General features: G+C 40.6%; 1 protein-coding gene across 2 annotated transcripts in view; it reads right to left on the reverse strand.

The window, feature by feature from the left end:
- asic1b (acid-sensing (proton-gated) ion channel 1b) overlaps positions 1-23,360 on the reverse strand; it is a 321,452-nt gene that overhangs the window by 4,259 nt on the left and 293,833 nt on the right. For both annotated transcript variants that reach the window (XM_072451819.1, XM_072451818.1), the window contains 6 exons: positions 13,754-13,904; positions 11,872-11,928; positions 9,085-9,238; positions 4,094-4,185; positions 3,893-3,972; positions 216-317 (listed from right to left, as the gene is read on the reverse strand). In XM_072451819.1, the coding sequence (XP_072307920.1) occupies positions 216-317; positions 3,893-3,972; positions 4,094-4,185; positions 9,085-9,238; positions 11,872-11,928; positions 13,754-13,904 (636 nt within the window). The remainder of the gene's footprint in view (positions 1-215; positions 318-3,892; positions 3,973-4,093; positions 4,186-9,084; positions 9,239-11,871; positions 11,929-13,753; positions 13,905-23,360) is intronic.

The raw sequence follows: 23,360 nt of genomic DNA on the forward strand, positions 1-23,360 counted from the left end.
GCTTTTTCATACGCTTTTCCAACACACACTTATCCCAAAACGTATTTTAACGACAGCTCAGGCTCTTTACTGTATTTTGTCTACATGTATAGCTGCTTTTACAATACAACCGAAGAGAAAAGTCGGGTACCGCAGCTTCAGCACGACCATGTGTGTCCAAACCTTCACCACTGGACCGCTCTATATATTGACAGAGAGTGTTACGAGGCACTGACATGGCGCTTGACATCGTCCAGGCTCAGCACAGCTCCTCGGTCGTTGTTGTTGCGTCCCTTGTGTTTTTTCTTCGCACACCTGCACAGCTTGTACTTGATCACCTGCACACAAAACACACACACACACACACACACACACACACACACACACACCGTTTAGTTTAAGCAATGATTGTAATTACGGCCATATCTTCAGCTCCGGCCACCTGTCTGTCATTGTTGGCCAAACACAGCTCCAGTAAATCGGCCTCTTAATGAAATCCTGTTTAGTCATACCGATTTTCATAATTTATCCACTCTCGGTGGTGGTGAGCCACTTGTACAGCCGCAGCTGCCCATGGGGTGGACGGAGGTGAGGCTGACTCATCTGGAACACACTCATAGGCAAGGCTGAGGTGACACTTGATCCACGCTGGGTTCAAACTGTGGGCTTTTGGGTTGATGGGCAAGCAAATACTCAGGCTTTTTTCAGATGTTTCCTATCTTGTATGGCATTTATTAGCACGTGATACTGAAGAGTCATTACCAGCTTGATTAGCATATCACCAAAAGGCATCTGGAGTGTTGTGGATGCGCTCACTTATGGAAACAGGTGTTGCTACAGGTGTCTTTTTTTTGTTGCACTGGCAACATCCTCTATTTGCAGAGTATAATATAAGAAGTATAATAGATAGTCAAATAAAGTATAAATACACAACTTCCAGGAGAATACAACAAAACACACCTGTCAAAATTAATCCTACTTGTAATAAGAAGCGGTATCAAATATTAGGTGCAGAATGTAATTTGGATAACACTTACGTTTAGGGTTGCAGTGCCTCAAGGATCGGACCGCATGTCAATTTTGGGGTTGCCAATAGGTTTAATATAGCTCTTTGTCCAAACTGTTAATGTTTTGAAGTTCTTATTATCATTGAGAACCTTATTGAGAACAGCGGTGTGTGAGGGCCATCCAACAAACCACATTTCCACCAGTGGTGTGTGGTCAGGGAAATCAAGGCAATCAGTAACGGCCAATAAAATTTAAAATTACTGTCTGTCACAACTATATATAAATTGTTTCTAAAATATGCTGAAGCTTGGCTGAACTCACGGTGTCTTTTAGTGGCCACTACAGGCCGCTGGGCAGTACTGCAGGAAGCATGGTTCTGCTTTTACCACAGCGGCTCAGTCTGTGGCCGTGTTCAGAGGCCTGTTCAATGCTCCGCTCTCTGACATGAGCTTTTAGAACCAGAGCAGACAACAGCTTCTTTTAGAGGTCTGCACATGCTCTGAGGACCACAGCCTCAAACACATGGATCTATGCTTATACCACGCTGAATAAACCTGTGTGGGAGTCCAAATTGAGCATGTGCAGAGGAGAAGTGAAGGAACAGCAGCGCGAAGTTTCAACAAATAGACGAGTCTTTGTTTGTAGCTAAGGCTCTGAGTCCAATGATTAGATGTTATTCATTTGTGTAATGAATTGGTAGGTGAAATAGGCATATATAATCTATTTAGCACTGATAAGGTGTGGCAGTTTAGCTCAGTAGGATAGGTGTTAGCCCTCCTATTCCCCCCCCACACTTTTCTATTATCCACTAAATATTGATGAACACCCCAGGTCTGCTTGCCCATCCATAAAAGTCACCGCACGCTACTGATTTCCACCTTTGGGTTTCCCAGTAATGTTGGTAATTAATCTTGAAAAAGAGGTTTTTATGCTGCTCGTGGTGGAGTGGTTAAGGCAGCAGTGTTTTAATCCCGACTTAATTCGCTGCATGTCCTCCGTACTCTCTCATTCCCATTTGATGCTCAGCTGTCCTGTCTAATAAAGCCTAAGAGCCAAAGAAAAAGAAAATGAGGTTTCTTTTACCTGGTTGATTGCACCTTTTAAATAGTTTTAAATAGTTTTTATGTGACATTCACAATATGCATAAGGAGTACATGGTAACTGTGTTAAGAATAATCAGGTCATTCAGCTCATCGTTTTGAACACAAACTGCTCCGTTCACACCATTTGGTTGTTTATCTGTCCAGAGTAAGAAAAATAAAGCTTTACAATTTCAGGTCCCATCTTTGGGCTGCCCACAATTTAATTGCTAACTAAGTGGTAAGTGCTATACTACTGATTATTCAGCTATTATTTAGTATTTATAAAGCATAACTTTGATAATAGTATATAATATTTGACATTGTATATATTTATCAACAATAGTCATAAAAATGCTAATGAAAAGTAATGAAACATGAAGGTGAAAAATACTTAATAATTAAATATTTGTAACATTAAGCAGTATCCGCATTGATCCCATACACTTACAGTTCAAACCGCTAATCAAGGACACATCCCAGCAGCCCAGCCTTGTGTTAGAAGTGAGATAAAACAATGAGCGCTTATAATGTCCATGTAATGAGCCTGGACAGACAATATGCAAATGTTAATGGTGGTTGTTGATACAATGGGCCATGGAGTTAGGAGAGAAATTTACTCAATTGTCTGGATGGAAACAACGTGATTTCTATTTGGTAAAAATGTGATTGATTATAAAGGACACATTTTAATTGAATGGGCCTATTTTGTAGATTGTGTTACTGCGATGCATTGGCAGTTTGCAAAAGAGGAGATGGCATCTTATATTTATATGTATGTAAATGTATATATATATATATATATATATATATATATATATATATATATATATATATATATATATATATGTGTGTGTGTATATGTAATGGGATTATTATGGCCTTGGTGGTGGTTTGCTCACATAGGGCCTTTGACTAGGAATTAATTATGTCTATTATGGCCTTTTTGTTTAGAATTCAGAGCTACAGGTAGTTTTTCTGAATATATAATAAGAAATGAATATGATGAGAAATGACAATATAATCATCCTGTCACTTTGGCACACTGCTTTTCCTTAGATAGTGTAACAATGAAAAATAAAATCCATAGTTAATATTTTATGCTCTACAACTTTCCCGCAAACCTCTGAGACAGCGGTGAAATGGTGGTCTGAAGTTAATGCAAAGCGTTTATAAAAATAATTTAACAGATGGTCTTAAGGCCACAAAATATCAGAATAAATGCTGTCGCTTTAAGACCAAAAGGAAAATGTGCAAATATGACATTTTCTGCGGTGGCCTTTCATTTTTGTTAGAGCAAACACACATTATCCATTTAACATATTGCAGTAAATTGCTCCTTTCAATCACACCAAAGTCGATACACCGCACCGTGCCAGGCTAACGGAACTGTGCCTTTAACCTCTTACTTCCTGTCGTCTTCTTCCACTGTGGCATAACCTAGAAATGACTCAGTCCTGGAAGGCTGCCATGTTGTTTGTCCATTTGAAAACCTGCAACGACTGACCTGATGTTGTTATTATACTGTACTTACACAGCAATTTCTCTCTGAATATAAATTGTAAGCTTGTTTCCTTTAGGGGAGAAAAATATCTTTAGCATACCTCAGTCAAGATTGTCAAGTAAAATGTGATCTTATGCTCCGAGTTCTCGTCAGTAAATGTTGTTTCATTTAAGTGACATGGCACTAACTGTGAGTTGAGCTTATTTGAAATGTGTTCCTAATAAAAGTTTGATTCATAAGTGCAATTGCATCTATTTTGTCAAACACCTCTTGACCGTCATGATATCAATAGATAGACTTTATATATTAAAAAAGCAAATACCTCATAAAGATAATCAAAGAGTTCCAGGATTGTCAGGATGCTTGCACCAATGAAGAGACCCATCTGCCCGCCGATGTCACCTGGTGAAGATAAAATACAAATACGCAGATGAAGAATACAAATGCAAGTTTAATGACATGCGATTTTACAGGTATTACAGTATAAGAAGTACACAGAAATCATTTGCTGTTGCGTTCTTACCCAGGAGGCCTGCCAGTTCATAGGCTTTCTTTTGCTCAATGGTCTCGTAGTTTAGTGCTTCAAAGTAGATGTCCAAAACCAGGATGTTTTCACTATAAAGAGAGCACAAACAAAAGCAGTTAAAAGGAGGTAATAATATTTTTATGTGATGCTGCTTGTCATTATACCCAAGGACATCCTAATAAAAAATACATGTTATTTTTTTTTTCTTAAGTTTTTGATTTTTAAAATGTCCCTTGAGGCAGACTGACTGGAATAACTGGCTATCATTGTGAATATTTTATTTGACAGTATAAAAACTATTGCTGATGTAAAGTCTCTGCCCAAGATTCTGATCAATTGCTTTTGAAACACAGAATTTTGGTTAAAAATGTATAGAGTGGAATTCACTTTTCACTTTGTGTTTTATAGTTTTCATCCAAGTGGTGAAGGTAAAATAGTTAAGTTGAGTTTTGGTTTCATTGCAATGAAATGAATGCCAAAAGATCAGAGAAGAAGGAAGTAATGAAAAACAGTGGCCCTAAAACGTATCCTTGATGACACCCATGAAGTAAAGGGGGAGATGATTGTTTTATTTTGATTTGTAAGACCTTCTTCCTTCCTGTAAGATAGTGAACCACTGCAGTACTGTCCCAGTCCCCCAAGTGCAGGTCAGTGGGATGTTATAGGAGGCAGGTTTGGACCAAAGTCTGTATGGAAAAGGCTCAAACAGATTGCTTTAAGGTGGTGCTGCTTTAAGGTGGTGCTGAAGCGGAACGATAACGGTAGATTTTGTAATAAACTGACCTTCTTTGGGATCTGAGGCAGTTTTGAGGGATGATGCAATATTATTGGTGGACATGCGGTGAATTATGGTGGTTTGGTGTGTTCGGGTTTGAAAAAAAAAAAAAAAAAATCTACTGAAGCACTTTTGTTCATTGTTCATTGTGAAATAAAGTATACATTTCTGGGATTCACTTTGACAAAAATAAAAAAAATAATTACAGTATTATTTAAGAACTAAAATGAAAACATTGAAGTGCTCAAATAAAAACCCTTTCCCCCCTAAATGTAACGTTTATTATAGTGTTTATCAGTATATTCTTTCCTAAAATGGAGGAGAGCAGCCAAGCTCGAGCTTTCTGTTTCCATGCCATAACAATCAGCTAATAACCAAAGCATTTTAACTTTTAAAACGCTAATTGTAAAATGGTATGCAATTACTCTGGCAGAGCTGTTAGCCTGAGCAAACAACCTGCCACGATGAACTCATTTCCCTAACGATAATGGCAGAAATAATGACTGACAATTTCAAAAACGTTTCAAACTTATGCCTTAGTGAAGAAGATCGTATTAGGCTAAGGATATGAGAACACCTTGAGTAAGCCGTAAAAACATATCAATTATATTTCTGAATCTTGTCTCTTTGGGTCATGGCTTGGCTTCACGCCCCAGTGGAGGCTGGGTCAAATTCAAAGCCAGACTTTGTTCTTCTTTTGGTTCCGGTTTAAGAAGCACATTTTATTTCAGGCCTGAAGGGAGTCACGATTCTGAGCCGAAACTCAAGCCTATAACTGCTGAACATCTGCTTTCAGCATAATATTGTGTAGCTATAAATGTCAGCATTAAAAAGACATAAAACCCAACGAGAGACTGTTGCATCATTAGTATATTTGTATTTATCTATGTTATATGGCATTTTGCTCGTTCACGCAGTAGATTTCCAATGTATTGAACAATTCTGTAAGGTAAAATTATCCTTTTTTATAGTGGGTAGATAAAGTGTAAATCATTTTCGTAAGCAATGACTCATGTAAGGTGACTTAAACCCTCTGGATTGTTTTAAGTAATAGCTTGTTGCATAGCATATACTTTATTGGCAGTTTTTTTTATTTTATTTTTTCTCTTAAAGGTGCACTATTTAACTTTTCTGTCACCTTCTTGTCTTTGTGGAGAAGTTATTACTTTGCTTGGAATATCTTGACATTTAACTTTTATTGTGTTTTTAGTGCTCAATAAAAAACATGGTCACATGCTTGTTTTATTACTCAAATTAAAAAACCCTGTCACCTGCTTGTCTCCATGGAAATAGATAAAACCATACTGTCAAACTTTCCCTCATGCAAAGCAATTTCATCTCCATGAAGAAAAGTGAATGGTGGATTGTAGCGGGGCTCTCCCTCAAAAATATGGCGAAGTCAGATTTCAAGTGCTCAGGTGGATTTATTGTGCCAAAACCGAAGTGCAAAGATAGTGCAACAGTGCAAAATATATACAGTGAGCAAAAAGGTCCAAAAATCCAAAAACATATATTTACAGAGTTCCAACTATGAGTTCAACTTTAACTCGTTCTCTCTTTTAACTCTCTCTCTTTTACTCTCTCTCTCTCACACTGTTACCTTCTCTGTTGTTGGAGACAGATTCCCCCCCCAGCCAAGAGCGGCTCGCCTTTATTCCTCACTTGCCCCTCCCACTGAGCAAAATAACTAGATAATTCAAATCCCAAATAAACTGACAATAAACTGTTGTGGCCTCTTCCTACAACATAATACATCATTAATTATATACACATGTTCAAAATAAAGCAATATAAAACACATAGAATACCCGGTGTCACATGGTCAGCACCACGGCGCGAACAACGCGCATTTAAACTTCCAGGAAGTCCTGGCTCGGTTTCGACCCAACGCGACGCATCGGCGGAGCGCGGCTTTCGTGACAAAACGGGTAACAATTGGCGTGTGTATGCTTAGAATGAACCTAACGCGCGCAAGTGTGCACCCTTGGCGGATTAGTGACGGAGGAGTGCGGGGAAAGATGCGTGTGTAGCGTCTGATGCGAATGAATGAAACAGAGGGAAACGCGGGGAGCGGGGAATGTATGAGTGTGTGTTGGAAAGTGCTCGCGGGCATGAAGGGCCGCGCGGCTGCTCAGCAAATAAGCGCCGACACCAGTTAAAGACGGACTGGCTCCGTCACATGGATCCTATGATAAATACACATCAGAGACAGTGGAGGGCCCTTTTACTGCATTGGGTAAACTAATCCCCCCCGTATGACGGCCCTGGACATGAAACAAATACAGCTCTATGTGTGCCGCCACTTAATTGTGTGTCCACCGTCTTCAGTCTCATCTCACTTTCTACATTTTCTATATTACTGACAGAATAAACAAAACAAAAGACATGCCCACAGGGAAGGACAGCCACACCTGCATATGGAGTAATTGTGTCATTCCAAATGGCTCTGCTGGGAATCTAAAAAAATAATGAGTTCTGTTTTAGCTGTCATGCAATGGTGTCTTTTTTATGACCAGATTGGCAGTGTTAATTAATTAAACTTAGATTCTTTTTTTTTTTTTTAAGACGAAAATATGATCTTCGGAAAATGAAGCCAAACTTTGATCTACTCTCTAATAATCATCTCATAAAGTGCAAAATGTACCTTCCTTGAATAAAATCCCTCATTTGTCGAGGAGTGGTATATAGAAGATAAAGTTTATAAGCTGATCATCTGTGGACTCATTTGTAGGATGCGCACATACAAAAAAGGGACCAAAAGTGACATACTATATATGATTTTCCATGTTACGTTTGGGATTTATAAACTCCCTGCGAGTTTTCATAGACGAGGCAGAAAGTGATCTGCTCTTCAGAGAGAAGAGAGAAGGAGCCAGTTTTAGATCCATTACTATTATTAATCATTTAATCACAACAGTTTGTAAGGGAAAGGAGTGTTAATGTTTTGTAATTTTGAAAACGACACGCATTTGCACAAGAACAAATGAGGTCCTGGCTCACTCTATTTTATTAAAACCGAAGCTCGAGATGAAGTTTATCTAAACCGTCAAAACGCTGCTCATAGGCAGAGGCCATAGGATGTGCTACAGACAAATATTGCAATAAACAATTATATTGAAACTACTTTATGCCACTGACAAAATAACAATAAAGCAGGAGATAATAAGCCGCATCAAATACACGGCAAAACAAACTAATAATTATTCAGAGAAAGTTACTTATTCAACTCTCTACAACTCAATTCCTATTATATTACATAAAAAGTAACACATAACTACCAACAATTGCAAAGAAGCACGTGATAAATATTGAGCACTAAAACAGCACTAAAATACATTGTTTCAGCCATTAATCATTGAACGATCCACATTTTCTGTTTCATTTTGCTCACTTTTTTTTTTTTGTCAGTCCCCACAACACAGTTTTGACAGTTCCAACCCTATTATGCCATTATGAAACCTGCGTTTGTATTACACATGGACCCATTGAAGTTGAGAAACGTATCTATTAGCAGCTGTCTTCATGCTCAAACGACGGCAGATCTTTTTAGTAGATTCAAACCGAAAGTTCTTCTCGTTCACTTGACAAATTAAACCGAATCTGTGTCCGGGCTAACGTTCCATCTCCTCTCCTGACACAAAGCGCATTATTCATTGGCAAAGAGTGCTCTATAGCTCTTTTTCTCACCCAATGCTATTCCTCACTGTCTGTATTTAGAAAGGGCAAACTCAATAACATTGTTAATATGTCCAACACAACTCAGGGTAAACAAAACCAACTTAATGGAAAGCTTTTGGAAAGACTAAAACACAAGAAAGCATAATTTAACATACGTGCATTGATCAGTAAATGTTTATATCTTTCAATTTCATGTATGATATCTGTTTTTGTAAGATAACCACTTACTTTGTCATGTTTTTGTTGTAAAAAACCCAAAAAGGTGTTAAAAAGCAAAAAAATTGTAAGTCGTTGCATGTTTTTCCGTTGCTTGGGATATTATAATTCCCTTCCCTTCTCTACAATCTTAATTGGCAGTCTATCTCCTTAGGCCTGTCACTGCTAATTATTTCAACGTCATTTTAGTTGAAGCTCTGACACGATTTACAAAAACGATACTGCCAAGTCACACAGTAGTACACCACAGACCTGCTTCTGGCTCAAACTGTTGTGTAGACCAGGGCTGTAATGGCTCACAACGCAAACGATGACTTACGAGATGTACTGTTCCGTCTTGTTGAACTTCTTGGCCAGGTACTTTGCCGAGGCTTTGCTGGGGATCTTGACGAAGGACATCTCTTTGCCGTAACGCGTCAAGTTGCAAGGAGTCTCGCACACGCAGTAGTCATTGTCCCGCTCCACCAAAAAGTCTGCAAAATAAAGGAATAAGACATCAAATAGGATTACTTTGAATATATAAAGGTGTCCAGAAAACTACCTCAAACACCCCTCGCACGACTACCACAACAACGATGATGATGACTACTACAATAGGGCTGGGAAATATGATGACAAGTATTCCCCATTGCTGCGACTGTCATTGTGATTGTACTTGTACATAGATACATGGATACATAAGAGGACATAAAGCCCCAGGCACAAAGCCCCAGACACACACCGTGTAGCCACTCAAGTAGTAAAAATATAATGGCGGATAAAAACAGCTCATGGTGGATTTTTTGGGACCTTGTCTGTCACAATGATGGATTGGAATGATCTCTAGTGAAATAAATGTTGTTTCGGTGAAAACCATTGTATTGTGATGCAATGCAGCTCAACACTTTGCCCCTCCCTCTTTTCCTATTGGTCAGCCTCTGTAAGGCTCGGGGTGAGAGACAGGTGGATCTAAAGATTTTGTTGCCCATAGGGTTTATTAAAAGTGTGAAACGGGGGATGAGAGAGAAGGGGGGACATGCAGCAAACTGTCGGAGTCAGGATTTGAACTCACTCACTCACTCACTCACTGACTTAACCACTCGACCAAAAGGCAGCACGAGACAGGTGGATCTAACCAATCATAGTGAAGTGTGGACTCTCAGAGAAAGATGACTTCGGTTATCTCTTACAGACAATATGAAGCTATAAGTACATGACTTTGCAAAACTGTGATCATTATTTACTACTACAGCATTATTGTGTTTTGGTAACCACACCCTTTTTGCTATCCCTTTGAATCCCTAAACTAAAACCACAAGATCCTACAATTATTCTGTAAAGTGAGCAGTGGCGGTCAGAGGTGCACTTGTTGAGAGGGAGATTGGCTGTCACTTAGAACGAGGCAGATGAAAGTATGTGAAGACATGAGCAGATAGGAAGTAGTGACTGTATTGTCTGAGATGACAGACATCAAACAGGAGGAAGACCATTATGTGTTATCTGCTCGAACGAGGACACAGAGTTAACAAAGAGCTTTCAGACCATCGTACGGGACTCACTTTAAAACTACTGGTGTGTAAGAGTACTTTTTAAAACAATGGCAAGGGTAAAACAAACAAACCTACATCATATTGTAAAGTTTGGGGAAATAAACTAATGATATTTTTTGTGAAGTATTGTAATTGCAATTAGATTTGTGATGTTTAAAAAGTACCGTATTTTCCGGACTACAAGTCTATAAAACGTATCCGCACTTTTTTCATAGTTTGGCCGGGGTGCAACTTATACTCCGGAGCCAGTTATATGTGATATTATTAACACATTATTTTGTTGTTATTTTCACACTGACAACCACAAGAGGGCGCTCTAGGCTCTAAGCAACGCAGAAGAAGAATCGTCACTTCCTCTTCATCTGGAGTTTGTGGAGTTGTTCAGAAGTGACACAGAAGAAGAATTCAGTGGATTTAGTGATTTGGGGTAAAACTGATGCTTTGGTAAACGTGTTAGCATGTTCTTTATGCTATAGTTATCTGAATAACTGTTCATATGTTACGTTAACATACCAGACACTTACCACAGTTCTGTCTGTGCCTCATGTAGCTGAAGGTGTTACGTTAGCATACGTACACCTGTTCACCATGTTCTCTAATCTGTTATCATTTTAAATTGTATTTCAAGATGAAATGTCGGTTCTTGGTCTTGTATTTTATCAATACATTTCCCCAAGATACTCCAGTGCAACTTATATATGTTTTTTTCTTCTCTATTATGCATTTTGCTGACTGGTGCAACTTATAGTCCGGAAAATACGGTATAGGATTCTGTTCTGAGAGCACACGTCCAGGGACATTAACATTTTAGAAAAGACTAAAATATGAACTGGTGAACCAATAATTTCAGAACATATTTGTGGTGGTCTAGGACTTTTTTGTTATAGTAAAAAAAAAGGTTTCAGAAAGAAGTCATCTGTACTAGACATTTGTGTTTTAGTCTGAATGCATTTTTTTAAAATATACTCCTAGATGACTAACATTTCTGCATACTCACTAGTTTATTTACTTCATTTTCACCCATTTCAGGGGGATTTTAATGAAATGTTTAATCCCATTTCAAGCATGCATTAAGTCCTGTATTAAAAAAAAAAAAATCCATCAATCTCAAATTCTCATATTTGGAAAAAATCTGTGAAAATGTATCATGACATTTTATAACATCATGGTTTAGGGCTCAAAGTGCACATACTTGTTTCCGGAGAGTTCATTAAAGCATTGCAAATTATTTTCAATGCTAACATCCCACTCGACTCTAAAACTATGTACCTGGCACCCCTACAAAGGAAACAATTGATGGATACCTGAAATATACTTGAAATATACTTTTGACAGCAGTAGCAAAAGCAAAAAAAAAACAAAGAGACAAAAAACTATCACAAAGAAATGGATGACACATAATGAAGCAACTGTACTGACTGGGCTCAAATACAATGGAGATTTAGCAAAGAAACACTAAAAATACCTTTGCAGTCACCTTGAAAATGTGAAAATGGACTTTTTAAGATATTGTTTTGTTTTTCACCCACTCAGACGGACACAAAGTCTCACAGTTGCATGCTGGGATACATCCTTACCCAGGGCTGGATCTGCACACTCCTTGTACTGCTCGGGGGTACAGTAGGGGGCATCTCCTGTGAACAACACAAAAACATTTAGTCATGCGAGACACACTTTTGAATCATATCCAAACAAGATCTACAGAATGTACAGTAGCTTGTGGTTCTGGCTGTTATCAGCGTATTCTTTACACATTTGATCTAATCTTATAATTGATTTCATTACACGTACCCTCTTCTTGTCATGTTGGTGTGTCGTCCTAGTTTAAGCCCTGCGTGGTTAAAGGGAACTGTATCCCAGCAACTGATTTTTTAAAAGTGCTACATCCTTTTTAGTCAATATTTGGATGTACTTGAGTCGTGACACAACCGGCAAAACTCAATTGACATTTTTCTCACCCATAGATTTATATGGAACATGGTCATTTCAAAGGCCGTTTGATCTAAAATGATCTAATATGGATGAAACTGCAATTTCCCTACTCAAGCATGTACTTTTGTTCTTTACTGGTTATGATCAAAACAAATGAAAGCTTCTCATTTTTTTTCTAGGTAATGTACACCTCCTGTTATAATGATCACTTTAAATCAAATTTAAATGAAAGCCCATTGCTTACTTCTCTGCCAATCACAAGCAGCACCATTCATCATCCTGTACTGACTCAATGTAACTAAGTATTTCCAGGTTGTGTGTTGGCCAAGGGCAAACCGAGCCAGATGTTCCTGCGCCGAGTTTCCCATTTGCTGTGAGAGATGTGCTCCTGATTGAATGTGGGGAGCAGAGGGCAAATGCCAGCTGTAATCACTGCACAAACATTAAGAGGAGCAGAGTTTTCCGATTCAGCGGACAGCGGAGGAATCTGACTTTACAAAGAAGAGAAAAGGCATTTTCGGGGGGATAATCGCTTTTACTTTGTGCTGTAGATGCACAAAGAAGACTCAGAGGAAAGTTCAGAGTTCTGGTGTCACAGAGCCTTTTTTAATAATTTGATTTTGTATGAGATGAGGACACTGAAAACAGATATATTGAACGCTTTGGCTTGTTACTGGTTTTACAAATACACTTCACACATGGTTTTTGCTGAGCTACATATGAAAAAAAAAAACATATTGAGGCCTTATTTAATTACATTTAATATATTATACCAGTGTAGAAAAAGCTTCAGTTGTAGTCATCTGGACTCAGTTAGAAAAAATAGACGTTTCGACTCTCATCCAAGAGTCATTAATGATGTCAATAAAAGAATTTAGGTCGAGAACTCGAAGATATTTGTACTATTCTGTGGTAAGCCCAGCCCATTGGGAGGAGCCTTCCTGAAGAGGAAAGAGTTGTTTGTTTCAACAGAAACTCCCCCCTTGTATCTACCGAGCCTATTCAGAATCTTAATGGGCTATTAGTACCCCCTTTGTCTTTGTGAGACCCTGGCTCAACCACCCTGAGTACCTGATTAACATCTAAATGTCCTGGTACTGGTCCTCTACCTCTCCAGGGGTTCAGTATACCATTGTAGACTACAGGAAGATTGAACCTTAGACCTCCGTTTCTGTTTAAAGAAGGTTTTTCTTTTTTAACAAAAATAGCTTCCTTGACTCCTCTTTCAAACCATCTTTTCTCCCTGCTTAAAACCTTCACCTCACCGTCTTCAAACGAGTGATTAGAGGCTTCAAGATGGAGATGCACGGCGCACAGAACACGCCTGGACGAATGAGGGATTACACCAACATATTATACCAGTGATTCACAAAGTGGGTATCTGGAGGGTGTCAACAATGTCAAAAGAAAATCATTGGGTTGATTAAAAAACAAAAACAAAAAAAAAACAACACAATTAACTCAAACCAGCTACTTATATGGAAAATGTATGTCTGTTTACTATTGTTACTGTTTTAGCAGTGGTACCTGGCATATGCACCATGCGGCAGTTGCAGTTCTCCACCAGGTAGCGCGTCTCACAGTCTATGCGACAGGCCGTGATGCTGTAGGTGCTGAAGAAGTCCGAGTCCATGGCCGAGGACTTGCAGTCGCCCCAGGGAGGAGGCAGGTACGTCAGCTGGAACACACAAACACGCAGCTTTATTTACAGCGTCCGTGACAAACGCCAACAAAGCACACAAACAATAAGACGTGTGTGGATTAGAGAAAGTTATTGTTTTTAAAATGGTGGCGCTGAACAATAGTGCATTAGTGGCAACACATCCGGCGCCGGATATGTACACTATTGTAACTATTAAGATCTGAAAAACAAAAACAACACTTTTATATGACCAAGATCACGTTGGATTTAATTTGGTTTCATTCTCTTTCAACATTCTCTTTCAAGATTTTCATTGTCATTATTTGGAATACTTTCCAAATATTTTCTGCCAAATTATGAATATTTGCACCACAACCAATTCCATGTTTTTTTTCCAAGTGGCACTGAATTTGATAGAGCTATTTGCAGACCATGGTCGGTCCTTCTACAGTAAAAGCTGAAAAATCTCTCCTTGCTGCAGCTGTTTGTCAGTGTTATGTGAAGAGTGGGCTTCAGGATGAGAGCACAAAAGCTTTGCCCAACAGAGCGTAGGAGCACCCACAATGCACTGCTGTGAAGGGCCCACAACGAGGCAGGAGGACGCACTGCTAATGTTAAAGCAGATTACTACATACAGTAGGCCTAGGAGAGGACATGCTATTCTCGATCTGTTTTATAAGGCTTGATTTAGATCTCTGTTCTGGTGTGGGTTTCAGGTTCAAAATGTACTGCGTTGAGTATTGGGTCAGAATCAATAAAAGTATTAATAGACTGTAAACTGATCAGTGGCTGTATGTTTATATATACATCAGAATCTGAGCATTTTCTGATTTATGTTCAAATCTGATTTGAGTAATCTGATTTCTCAATGACCTCAGAATAGGGTTGGCGATATTGATGAGAATAATATGGCAATCCGTATTAGTTGAGGTTTCATTATCCGACAAATGTGATACATCTGTAAAATGGATCACAAAATTGCAGAAATATTACCTTTGTTTGAAGGTTTACAACCAAACGTTTTTCATTTGTAGTTTTACTCAGCTATTTTATAGCATTTACTATAAACAATATACAGTACTCAATATTCAAATTTGGCATAATTTTCTTGATTATCTAAATTTTGATATATTGCCCACAAAGAATACAGAGTAAACACAGCCATATTCCTACAATGAGTGATGCAAGAAAGAAGAAGCCAGCTCAATGGCAAGAACAAGTCCCGGGCAATAAACAGCTACGCCCTGTCAGTGATCCGATTCCCTGCAGGTGAAGGTATCCAAAGGAGGAGATACAGACCACACCATGTTAAGACACCTCACCGTGCACCCCAAATCCAGCACCCTGAGACTGTACACCAGCTGTGAGGAGGAGGAGGAAGAGGTGCTGGAGGAGGGACCGTCATGGGATGTTCACTTTTGTAAAGTGGAGCTCCAAAGCGGATCAATCGAAACATCCCCTTTGACGTCCTGTGATGTACGTATGGAATTTAACTGTCTTAAGGTTTTAAAAAAATATCTGTTGTATGAGAACTAAACATACAGACAATCCATTTGAAACCTTGCATTGCGGGTCCCCTAGCTAATTCCAAAGAAGTGTCTCAACCAGGGCCGGCCCAAGCCTTCAGGGGGCCCTAAGCGAAAACATTTTTGGGGGCCCCTCACCACGTCATCAGAATCAGTTTTATTGCCATTGTCAGTAAACAATCCACATATGGGAACTTTCTTCAACGCAAACAAAGCGAACCAAAACTCCAGGGCATCTATTTGCCAGTTAGTTTATTCTCAACACCTCACAAGCTCAAATATTGCTAACTTAAATCCCACAATGCAACTTGGTATTCCGCTGACATCACCTCTACTCCCTGTACAAATAACACACATCCCAGATATGTTTTTGGGCGTATTTGTGGGCGTTAAGGGTCGACAGCCACATTAGCACATTAGTTTAAACTAATGAACAGGGGGGGTCTGGGGGCCCTCCCCCAGAGATTTTCAGACCTTTTTTGGGTCTTCTGGTGCATTTTAATGTGGTCCAGCCGGCTAAAGTAAGAGTAAAATGTTGAGGTTGTAATGCTATAAAATGATGATGTGATGAAACTGTGCCAGGAGAAAATGATTAAATCCAGTTATTAATACATTAGTGTACTTAATTACTCAATACAATATTGGCTATGAAAAATAATTATGGTCAAATTGATTCATTTTAACTGAAAATGTAAAAATAATAGTTATCCTTACTAATTCATCTTTTACAGCTCCCAACTGTTCCTGCTTGCCAAAGTGACAAAACAAGTTATATTAAATTAAACAAATGGCATAAGCATTGCTTGATTAACAATTAACACTGATAAAACAGTGCAAACATATTATTCCCAGAGAATGAACAGAACGAGAAGTGAAGATCCAAACCTAGCTATAGTGAAGAGACTGCGTTTCTGCAACTTTGCCACTTTTGTATAAAAATATATAGTATTATTCTATAACAGACGTAATTTTAATATGTCTGGTTATTTTTCACTATCAATTTATTATAATTTATAACAAATAGTCTAATGATGCTTTTTAAATAAATTTAAATGTTTTATTGCTCTATTAAAAGTGAATTACAATATAAATGTTTGTTCTGATCAGAACATCACACACTGGACTCCTGCATGAAACAATACTGCGATGTGATTGGCTGATGGACCTTACGTGCATAAACCTTTACGTTCCTCTTTTTGCACTTTAAGAAGTCAAAGTAAAACAGACATCACGAGTCACGATTGATCTCACACATGGTGATGTGAGAGAGAGAGGCAAACTCAAACCAGCTCATCTCTAACTGAGGCTGCACAGGGGCCCGGGACAGGGGCCCGGGACAGGGGCCGCACACTGTTCACTCCAAAGTCTCACATCAGAGGTTCTGGACGAGACGGCGCTCGTCCGGACCGGATCTCCGCCTCTTAGTGACCCGGGGCATAGACGCCCCTCACCGGCCTCACCTGGAGCTGACACTACCGGGCTGGTGTAAATGTTAAGCTTATTATCTTTCATTCAGACACATATTATGCGCGGGGCAGAGCTCTCGTCGCCTCCAGCCTGAGCGAACTAACGTGATAGAATCGTGTTGTTTCAACACGACCCCCTAATCTCAAGCTCAAGTAAGTTGACTCAAAAATGTCCGCTCAAGTGAACAAAAAGGTAGTTCTGCTGAATGCAGGGTTTTCAAGAGAAAATGGACTGTGAAGTATTTATTTACTGAAGTCAGAGGTAAAGCTGCGTGTTTAGTTTGCGGAGAGCAGATCGCTGTGTTTAAGGATAACAATTTGAGTCGGTATTACGAGACAAAACAAGCACAAGAGTGTTGAGGGAAAGGGACCACGACAGGGAGAGATATGTTCACGGAGGTAAATGGACATGGACATGCTGGGACTGAAATGGGACAAACTGGCATGTGTGACAACAAAAATGTCAGACTTTTGAAACACATGCAAGAGAAGTGACTGAAATCAAGGCAGATCAGGAATTGGTAGCACTGCATTGTACACCAGCACGTGTCAGTGCTAAAAACGTTATTGATGTTATAACTAAAGGCAGTTTGTTTCTCATGTGGCCCCATGGGACAAATAACTGCCCACTCCTGGCATAGACATTTACGTGTTCGTACTAACCGTGGTGGTGATGAGTTTCACTTACAGTCTGAGCGCTCAAATAGAGACACAGCTTTAGAGGTATTACTGTATGTGAAACACCCATCGATGTATAAGTGCATATTACTCATAATAATAATAAAAAAATACATAATAATATTTAAAATCAATTCTTACTTTACTAAAATAGTATTGCATTGTTTTTTTCTATTGTAAATATTTGTGTTTTTGCTCCATGCCATAGATAGAGTCATGAGAATAAGCATGCCAATGGGCTAATGCACAATACAGTATGAATGTCCACTTTTCATCAGCAGAATTATAGAGCACAGATTTGCTCCTCTTTTCCTCCTCAAGGACGAGTCCCAAAGTCAAGTGCAACATAAACCTCCTGCACATGAGCTGCAGTCTGTGACAATCAATAATGGGCGGATGTAGATCAGTCATTGCCCTCATCACTGGAGCGGTCCACTACGGCACTTTGAGACGCACTGTGGCTTTTCTTTTTCTCCTTTGAGACCATACTATTAAACATTTGTAAAGGAGACTTTGAATTAAAAACAGCAAAAGTATCAGTTTATAATAAACATCACAAACACAATGTTGAGATGTTGTGATTTTTTTTCATTAGAGCATCATTTTCTAATCCACATATTTAGCAGTTGGGCTATCTCAAAACAAAACGATTAGCATTAAATACGAAAAATAAGTATTGTAATAAGTATTGTCAAATAATGTATTTAAATATGTGGAATAAGCACGAGTTTTAAGAGTTGTACGTCTTTGGCTATTTAAGATAATTGCAGATGGTTGAAAATGGCAGTAGTATAGTATATAATATAATATTCTTTTTCATATATATATATGGTGATTGGTATTATATAAAACCTAAAATTGTTAAATTGAATGAATAGAAATTAAGTTTTTGTGATTTCAATGCATTTTTTCCTGTGTGTGAAGCACTTTGAATTGCCTTGTGTACAAATTGTGCTCTACAAATAAACTTGCCTTGCCTTCCCTCTCTTAGCTATCTAAGCTTTTGTTAAAGATTATAGTCCTTGGTAAAATGGTGTAAACAAACAAAGCACTCTTTCTCAGATGGCAGCCTGTCTCTGAAACAACTCTAGCCACTCGAACATTTAAAACCACTTCAGACATGTTTCTGATGAGATGGTAGAAAACGACAGAAAGTTGATTTAACATAATACCCCGTCTTTAACGACAAAAAGCCCTTGTGAAATGACCATTAATGAGACAAACTGATGCATGCAAGTTCACCAAAATTTTAAAAATGATGTTTAAATTTTGCACATTGCCTCACAGATAGAGCCAGCTCTGGTGCCGCATCAATAAGTGCTTCCAGACAAAAGCCACTTTTTGACTGGCTCATTTTGGACTGCATTGTACCGACAGACTCACAAAACAAAGCAGCAACAGCGGTTTCCTGTTTATCGACGCATGACACATGACAATATTTTTCCAGTGCATAACGTGTCTAGAAAAAAGGTGAACGTGCGCCGTAGACACACAGAAAAGTGAAACGATAAACCGGAAGCCACGTCTCACAGCAACGCAACATTTGAATTATGAAATGTCTTTTTTATGATTTGCTGATTGCTATATGAAGAAAAAGTATAATTCAGGTACAACATAGATTTTATTAATTAAGAAAGTGTCCTGAGATGAAGCGTCCAACGTGAACCGGTCTGAACCATGGCCAGTCGAAATGGCCATTATCCCAAAAATAGTGCAGTTATTTTAATTACACTATTTGTTGTTTTCTTTAATTCAAAGTAGAAGCACAGTTTTTGTACATCTTTAATTACTTCCCTAGGACATGTTTAATGGCCGAGCAGGAAAAAACAAATCATGAGACGCTGGTGACCTCAATTGGCCCTTGGTTAAGTGGAGTGAGACAGTGGAGACAGAGGCTACGGAAAGTGTGTCAAACTCTTTGTAAATATCCGTCATTCTGCTGTTTTTTGTAATGTTTTCACCCCCAGAGCTAATTAACAGCCGTAACAGAGAAACAAAGAGGAGCAACGATAATAGAATAAATGCTCCCTGCTTTTGTACTGAAGTTTTCAATAGTAACTTTGAGAACACACTCTCACAGACTCTTTTTTTTTAATGACCGATTTTTATGCCAGATTGCCTTCCTGTGGAGGAGCCTAATATACGTTTATAAGTGTGAGAGTGTCTCAGCCAAGGGCACAATGGCAATGTGAGTTTTGGGAAATGGCTACCATCTGGTCATAGGGTGAACACTTACTGAGTGTCATCCTCAACCCAAAAGCTATTTGAAAGAATAATAATAGTTGAATCTACTGTATGTACAATATAAATCCAAGGACCACTGCGCAAAAGTCCAAAGACCAAATGAAAAACAAAGCAAACAAACAGAAATGGAATGAATGAGTGCAATAGGCAGAGCATTTAATGCTCTGTCTATTGCACTACAAAGCCTCATGATCAAAGTAAAAATGCACTCAAACAAGTGCAGGTTAGTTTCATTGGGAGGTATCTGTATCATTGTACTTATTTTCCAACTGTAGGCGGAGATAAGGGGTAGGTGAAAACAGGAATTTTCTCAATACAGGATTAGTCAAACATGAATGAATGAATGAATGAATGAATGAATGAATGAATCAATCAATCAATCAATCAATCAATCAATCAATCAAAATACCACTTAAAGTAGATGAATGATGAGGAAACACCATTATAACAAGATTAAAAGTTGATTGTGCATAATATGTCCCCTTAAACCACTGCATCACAGACTGGCACCATTTAGACCTGAATCAAATATATTGAACATACTTACAAATCCACAAATGTATTCATTTGTTCATCCAAACATGACATTTTCTAAAACCCAACCACTGGCAACTCACAACCTGGTGTCATGATGTATCTGCTCTTCACCTTATTATAGTCATAATGTTATGTCTTATTATTCAATACTGTCGTCAGTAAACTTAGACAAAAGCTTTGGTTATTATGTTGGGTCAAGCAGCATGAATTATAAGATGTTTGAGTTCAAGTATCTCTCTGAACACTATAATTTACAAGAGCGTCCTCCAGATGGCTCAATGAATGAGGAGGCAGGATGGACATGTCCAGATTGGCTGGCATGTCTTTAAAAAATAAAAAACGTTTATGTTTTAAATGTTTAGGAGGAGGTGCCAGAGGAGTGCGGTGTACGTTTAGGAGCAGGTTCCAGAGGAGTGCGGTGTGCGTTTAGGAGGAGGTGCCAGAGGAGTGCGATGTGCGTTTAGGAGGAGGTGCCAGAGACGTGCGGTGTGCGTTTAGAAGGAGGTGCCAGAGGAGTGCGGTGTGCGTTTAGAAGGAGGTGCCAGAGGAGTGCGGTGTGCATTTAAGAGGAGGTGCCAGAGGAGTGCGGTGTGCGTTTAGGAGGAGGTGCCAGAGGAGTGCGGTGTGCGTTTAGGAGGAGGTGCCAGAGGCGTGCGGTTTGCGTTTAGAAGGAGGTGCCAGAGACGTGCGGTGTGCGTTTAGAAGGAGGTGCCAGAGACGTGCGGTGTGCGTTTAGAAGGAGGTGCCAGAGACGTGCGATGTGCGTTTAGAAGGAGGTGCCAGAGACGTGCGGTGTGCGTTTAGAAGGAGGTGCCAGAGGCGTGCGGTGTGCGTTTAGAAGGAGGTGCCAGAGACGTGCAGTGTGCGTTTAGGAGGAGGTGCCAGAGACGTGCGGTGTGCGTTTAGAAGGAGGTGCCAGAGACGTGCGGTGTGCGTTTAGAAGGAGGTGCCAGAGACGTGCGATGTGCGTTTAGAAGGAGGTGCCAGAGACGTGCGGTGTGCGTTTAGAAGGAGGTGCCAGAGACGTGCAGTGTGCGTTTAGGAGGAGGTGCCAGAGACGTGCGATGTGCGTTTAGAAGGAGGTGCCAGAGGAGTGCCGCGTGCGTTTAGAAGGAGGTGCCAGAGACGTGCGGTGTGCGTTTAGGAGAAGGCGCCAGAGGCGTGCGGTTTGCGTTTAGGAGGAGGTGCCAGAGGAGTGCGGTGTGCGTTTTGAAGGAGGTGCCAGAGACGTGCGGTGTGCGTTTAGAAGGAGGTGCCAGAGGAGTGCGGTGTGCGTATAGAAGGAGGTGCCAGAGACGTGCGGTGTGCGTTTAGAAGGAGGTGCCAGAGGAGTGCCGCGTGCGTTTAGAAGGAGGTGCCAGAGGCGTGCGGTGTGCGTTTAGAAGGAGGTGCCAGAGGAGTGCGGTGTGCGTTTAGAAGGAGGTGCCAGAGGCGTGCGGTGTGCGTTTAGAAGGAGGTGCCAGAGGCGTGCGGTGTGCGTTTAGAAGGAGGTGCCAGAGGAGTGCGGTGTGCGTTTAGATGGAGGTGCCAGAGGCGTGCGGTGTGCGTTTAGAAGGAGGTGCCAGAGGAGTGCGGTGTGCGTATAGAAGGAGGTGCCAGAGACGTGCGGTGTGCGTATAGAAGGAGGTGCCAGAGACGTGCGGTGTGCGTTTAGAAGGAGGTGCCAGAGACGTGCGGTGTGCGTTTAGAAGGAGGTGCCAGAGGAGTGCGGTGTGCGTATAGAAGGAGGTGCCAGAGACGTGCGGTGTGCGTTTAGAAGGAGGTGCCAGAGGCGTGCGGTGTGTGTTTAGAAGGAGGTGCCAGAGACGTGCGGTTTGCGTTTAGAAGGAGGTGCCAGAGGAGTGCGGTGTGCGTTTTGAAGGAGGTGCCAGAGACGTGCGGTGTGCGTTTAGGAGGAGGTGCCAGAGACGTGCGGCGTGCGTTTAGAAGGAGGTGCCAGAGGAGTGCGGTGTGCGTTTAGAAGGAGGTGCCAGAGACGTGCGGCGTGCGTTTAGAAGGAGGTGCCAGAGACGTGCGGCGTGCGTTTAGAAGGAGGTGCCAGAGACGTGCGGTGTACGTTTAGAAGGAGGTATCAGAGACGTGCGGTGTACGTTTAGGAGGAGGTGCCAGAGACGTGCGGCGTGCGTTTAGAAGGAGGTGCCAGAGACGTGCGGCGTGCGTTTAGAAGGAGGTGCCAGAGACGTGCGGCGTGCGTTTAGAAGGAGGTGCCAGAGACGTGCGGCGTGCGTTTAGAAGGAGGTGCCAGAGACGTGCGGCGTGCGTTTAGAAGGAGGTGCCAGAGACGTGCGGCGTGCGTTTAGAAGGAGGTGTCAGAGACGTGCGGTGTACGTTTAGGAGGAGGTATCAGAGACGTGCGGTGTACGTTTAGGAGGAGGTGCCAGAGACGTGCGGCGTGCGTTTAGAAGGAGGTGCCAGAGACGTGCGGCGTGCGTTTAGAAGGAGGTGCCAGAGACGTGCGGCGTGCGTTTAGAAGGAGGTGCCAGAGACGTGCGGCGTGCGTTTAGAAGGAGGTGCCAGAGACGTGCGGCGTGCGTTTAGAAGGAGGTGCCAGAGACGTGCGGCGTGCGTTTAGAAGGAGGTGTCAGAGACGTGCGGTGTACGTTTAGAAGGAGGTGTCAGAGACGTGCGGTGTACGTTTAGGAGGACACACTCCACATCACAATGGAGACTAAACACAGACTAAACCTGGATAAGTAGGTTTACACGCACACCAAAAATCTGATCCTTATCTGATTTCTGGAGTTCTAAGATGATAGAAATGTAACGTTATATGTTATATGTATGTTATATCTGCTGTGAAGAATGTGATCTATTTGTTGACACCTGTGCTGGTATTGACAAGGAAAAACAGGCGAAAAAGAGAAACTAATCTGGCAAAGACAAAAATGAAAGAGAAAAGATCAAAAGACCTATTTTAAAATGAATTGTATTCCAAAATATAATCTGATTCTTCGAGTTATTTGATTTTTACTGGCCATGAAAATAGACCCAATGTCAGCGTAACCCAGCATTAGAACACCATCAAACCAGGTCCATTATAG

The sequence above is a fragment of the Eucyclogobius newberryi genome, unplaced genomic scaffold (assembly GCF_026437365.1).
Source record: "Eucyclogobius newberryi isolate DKJ021-1_F unplaced genomic scaffold, fEucNew1.0.hap1 SCAF_19, whole genome shotgun sequence".
NCBI classification, from domain to species: Eukaryota; Metazoa; Chordata; class Actinopteri; order Gobiiformes; family Gobiidae; genus Eucyclogobius; species Eucyclogobius newberryi.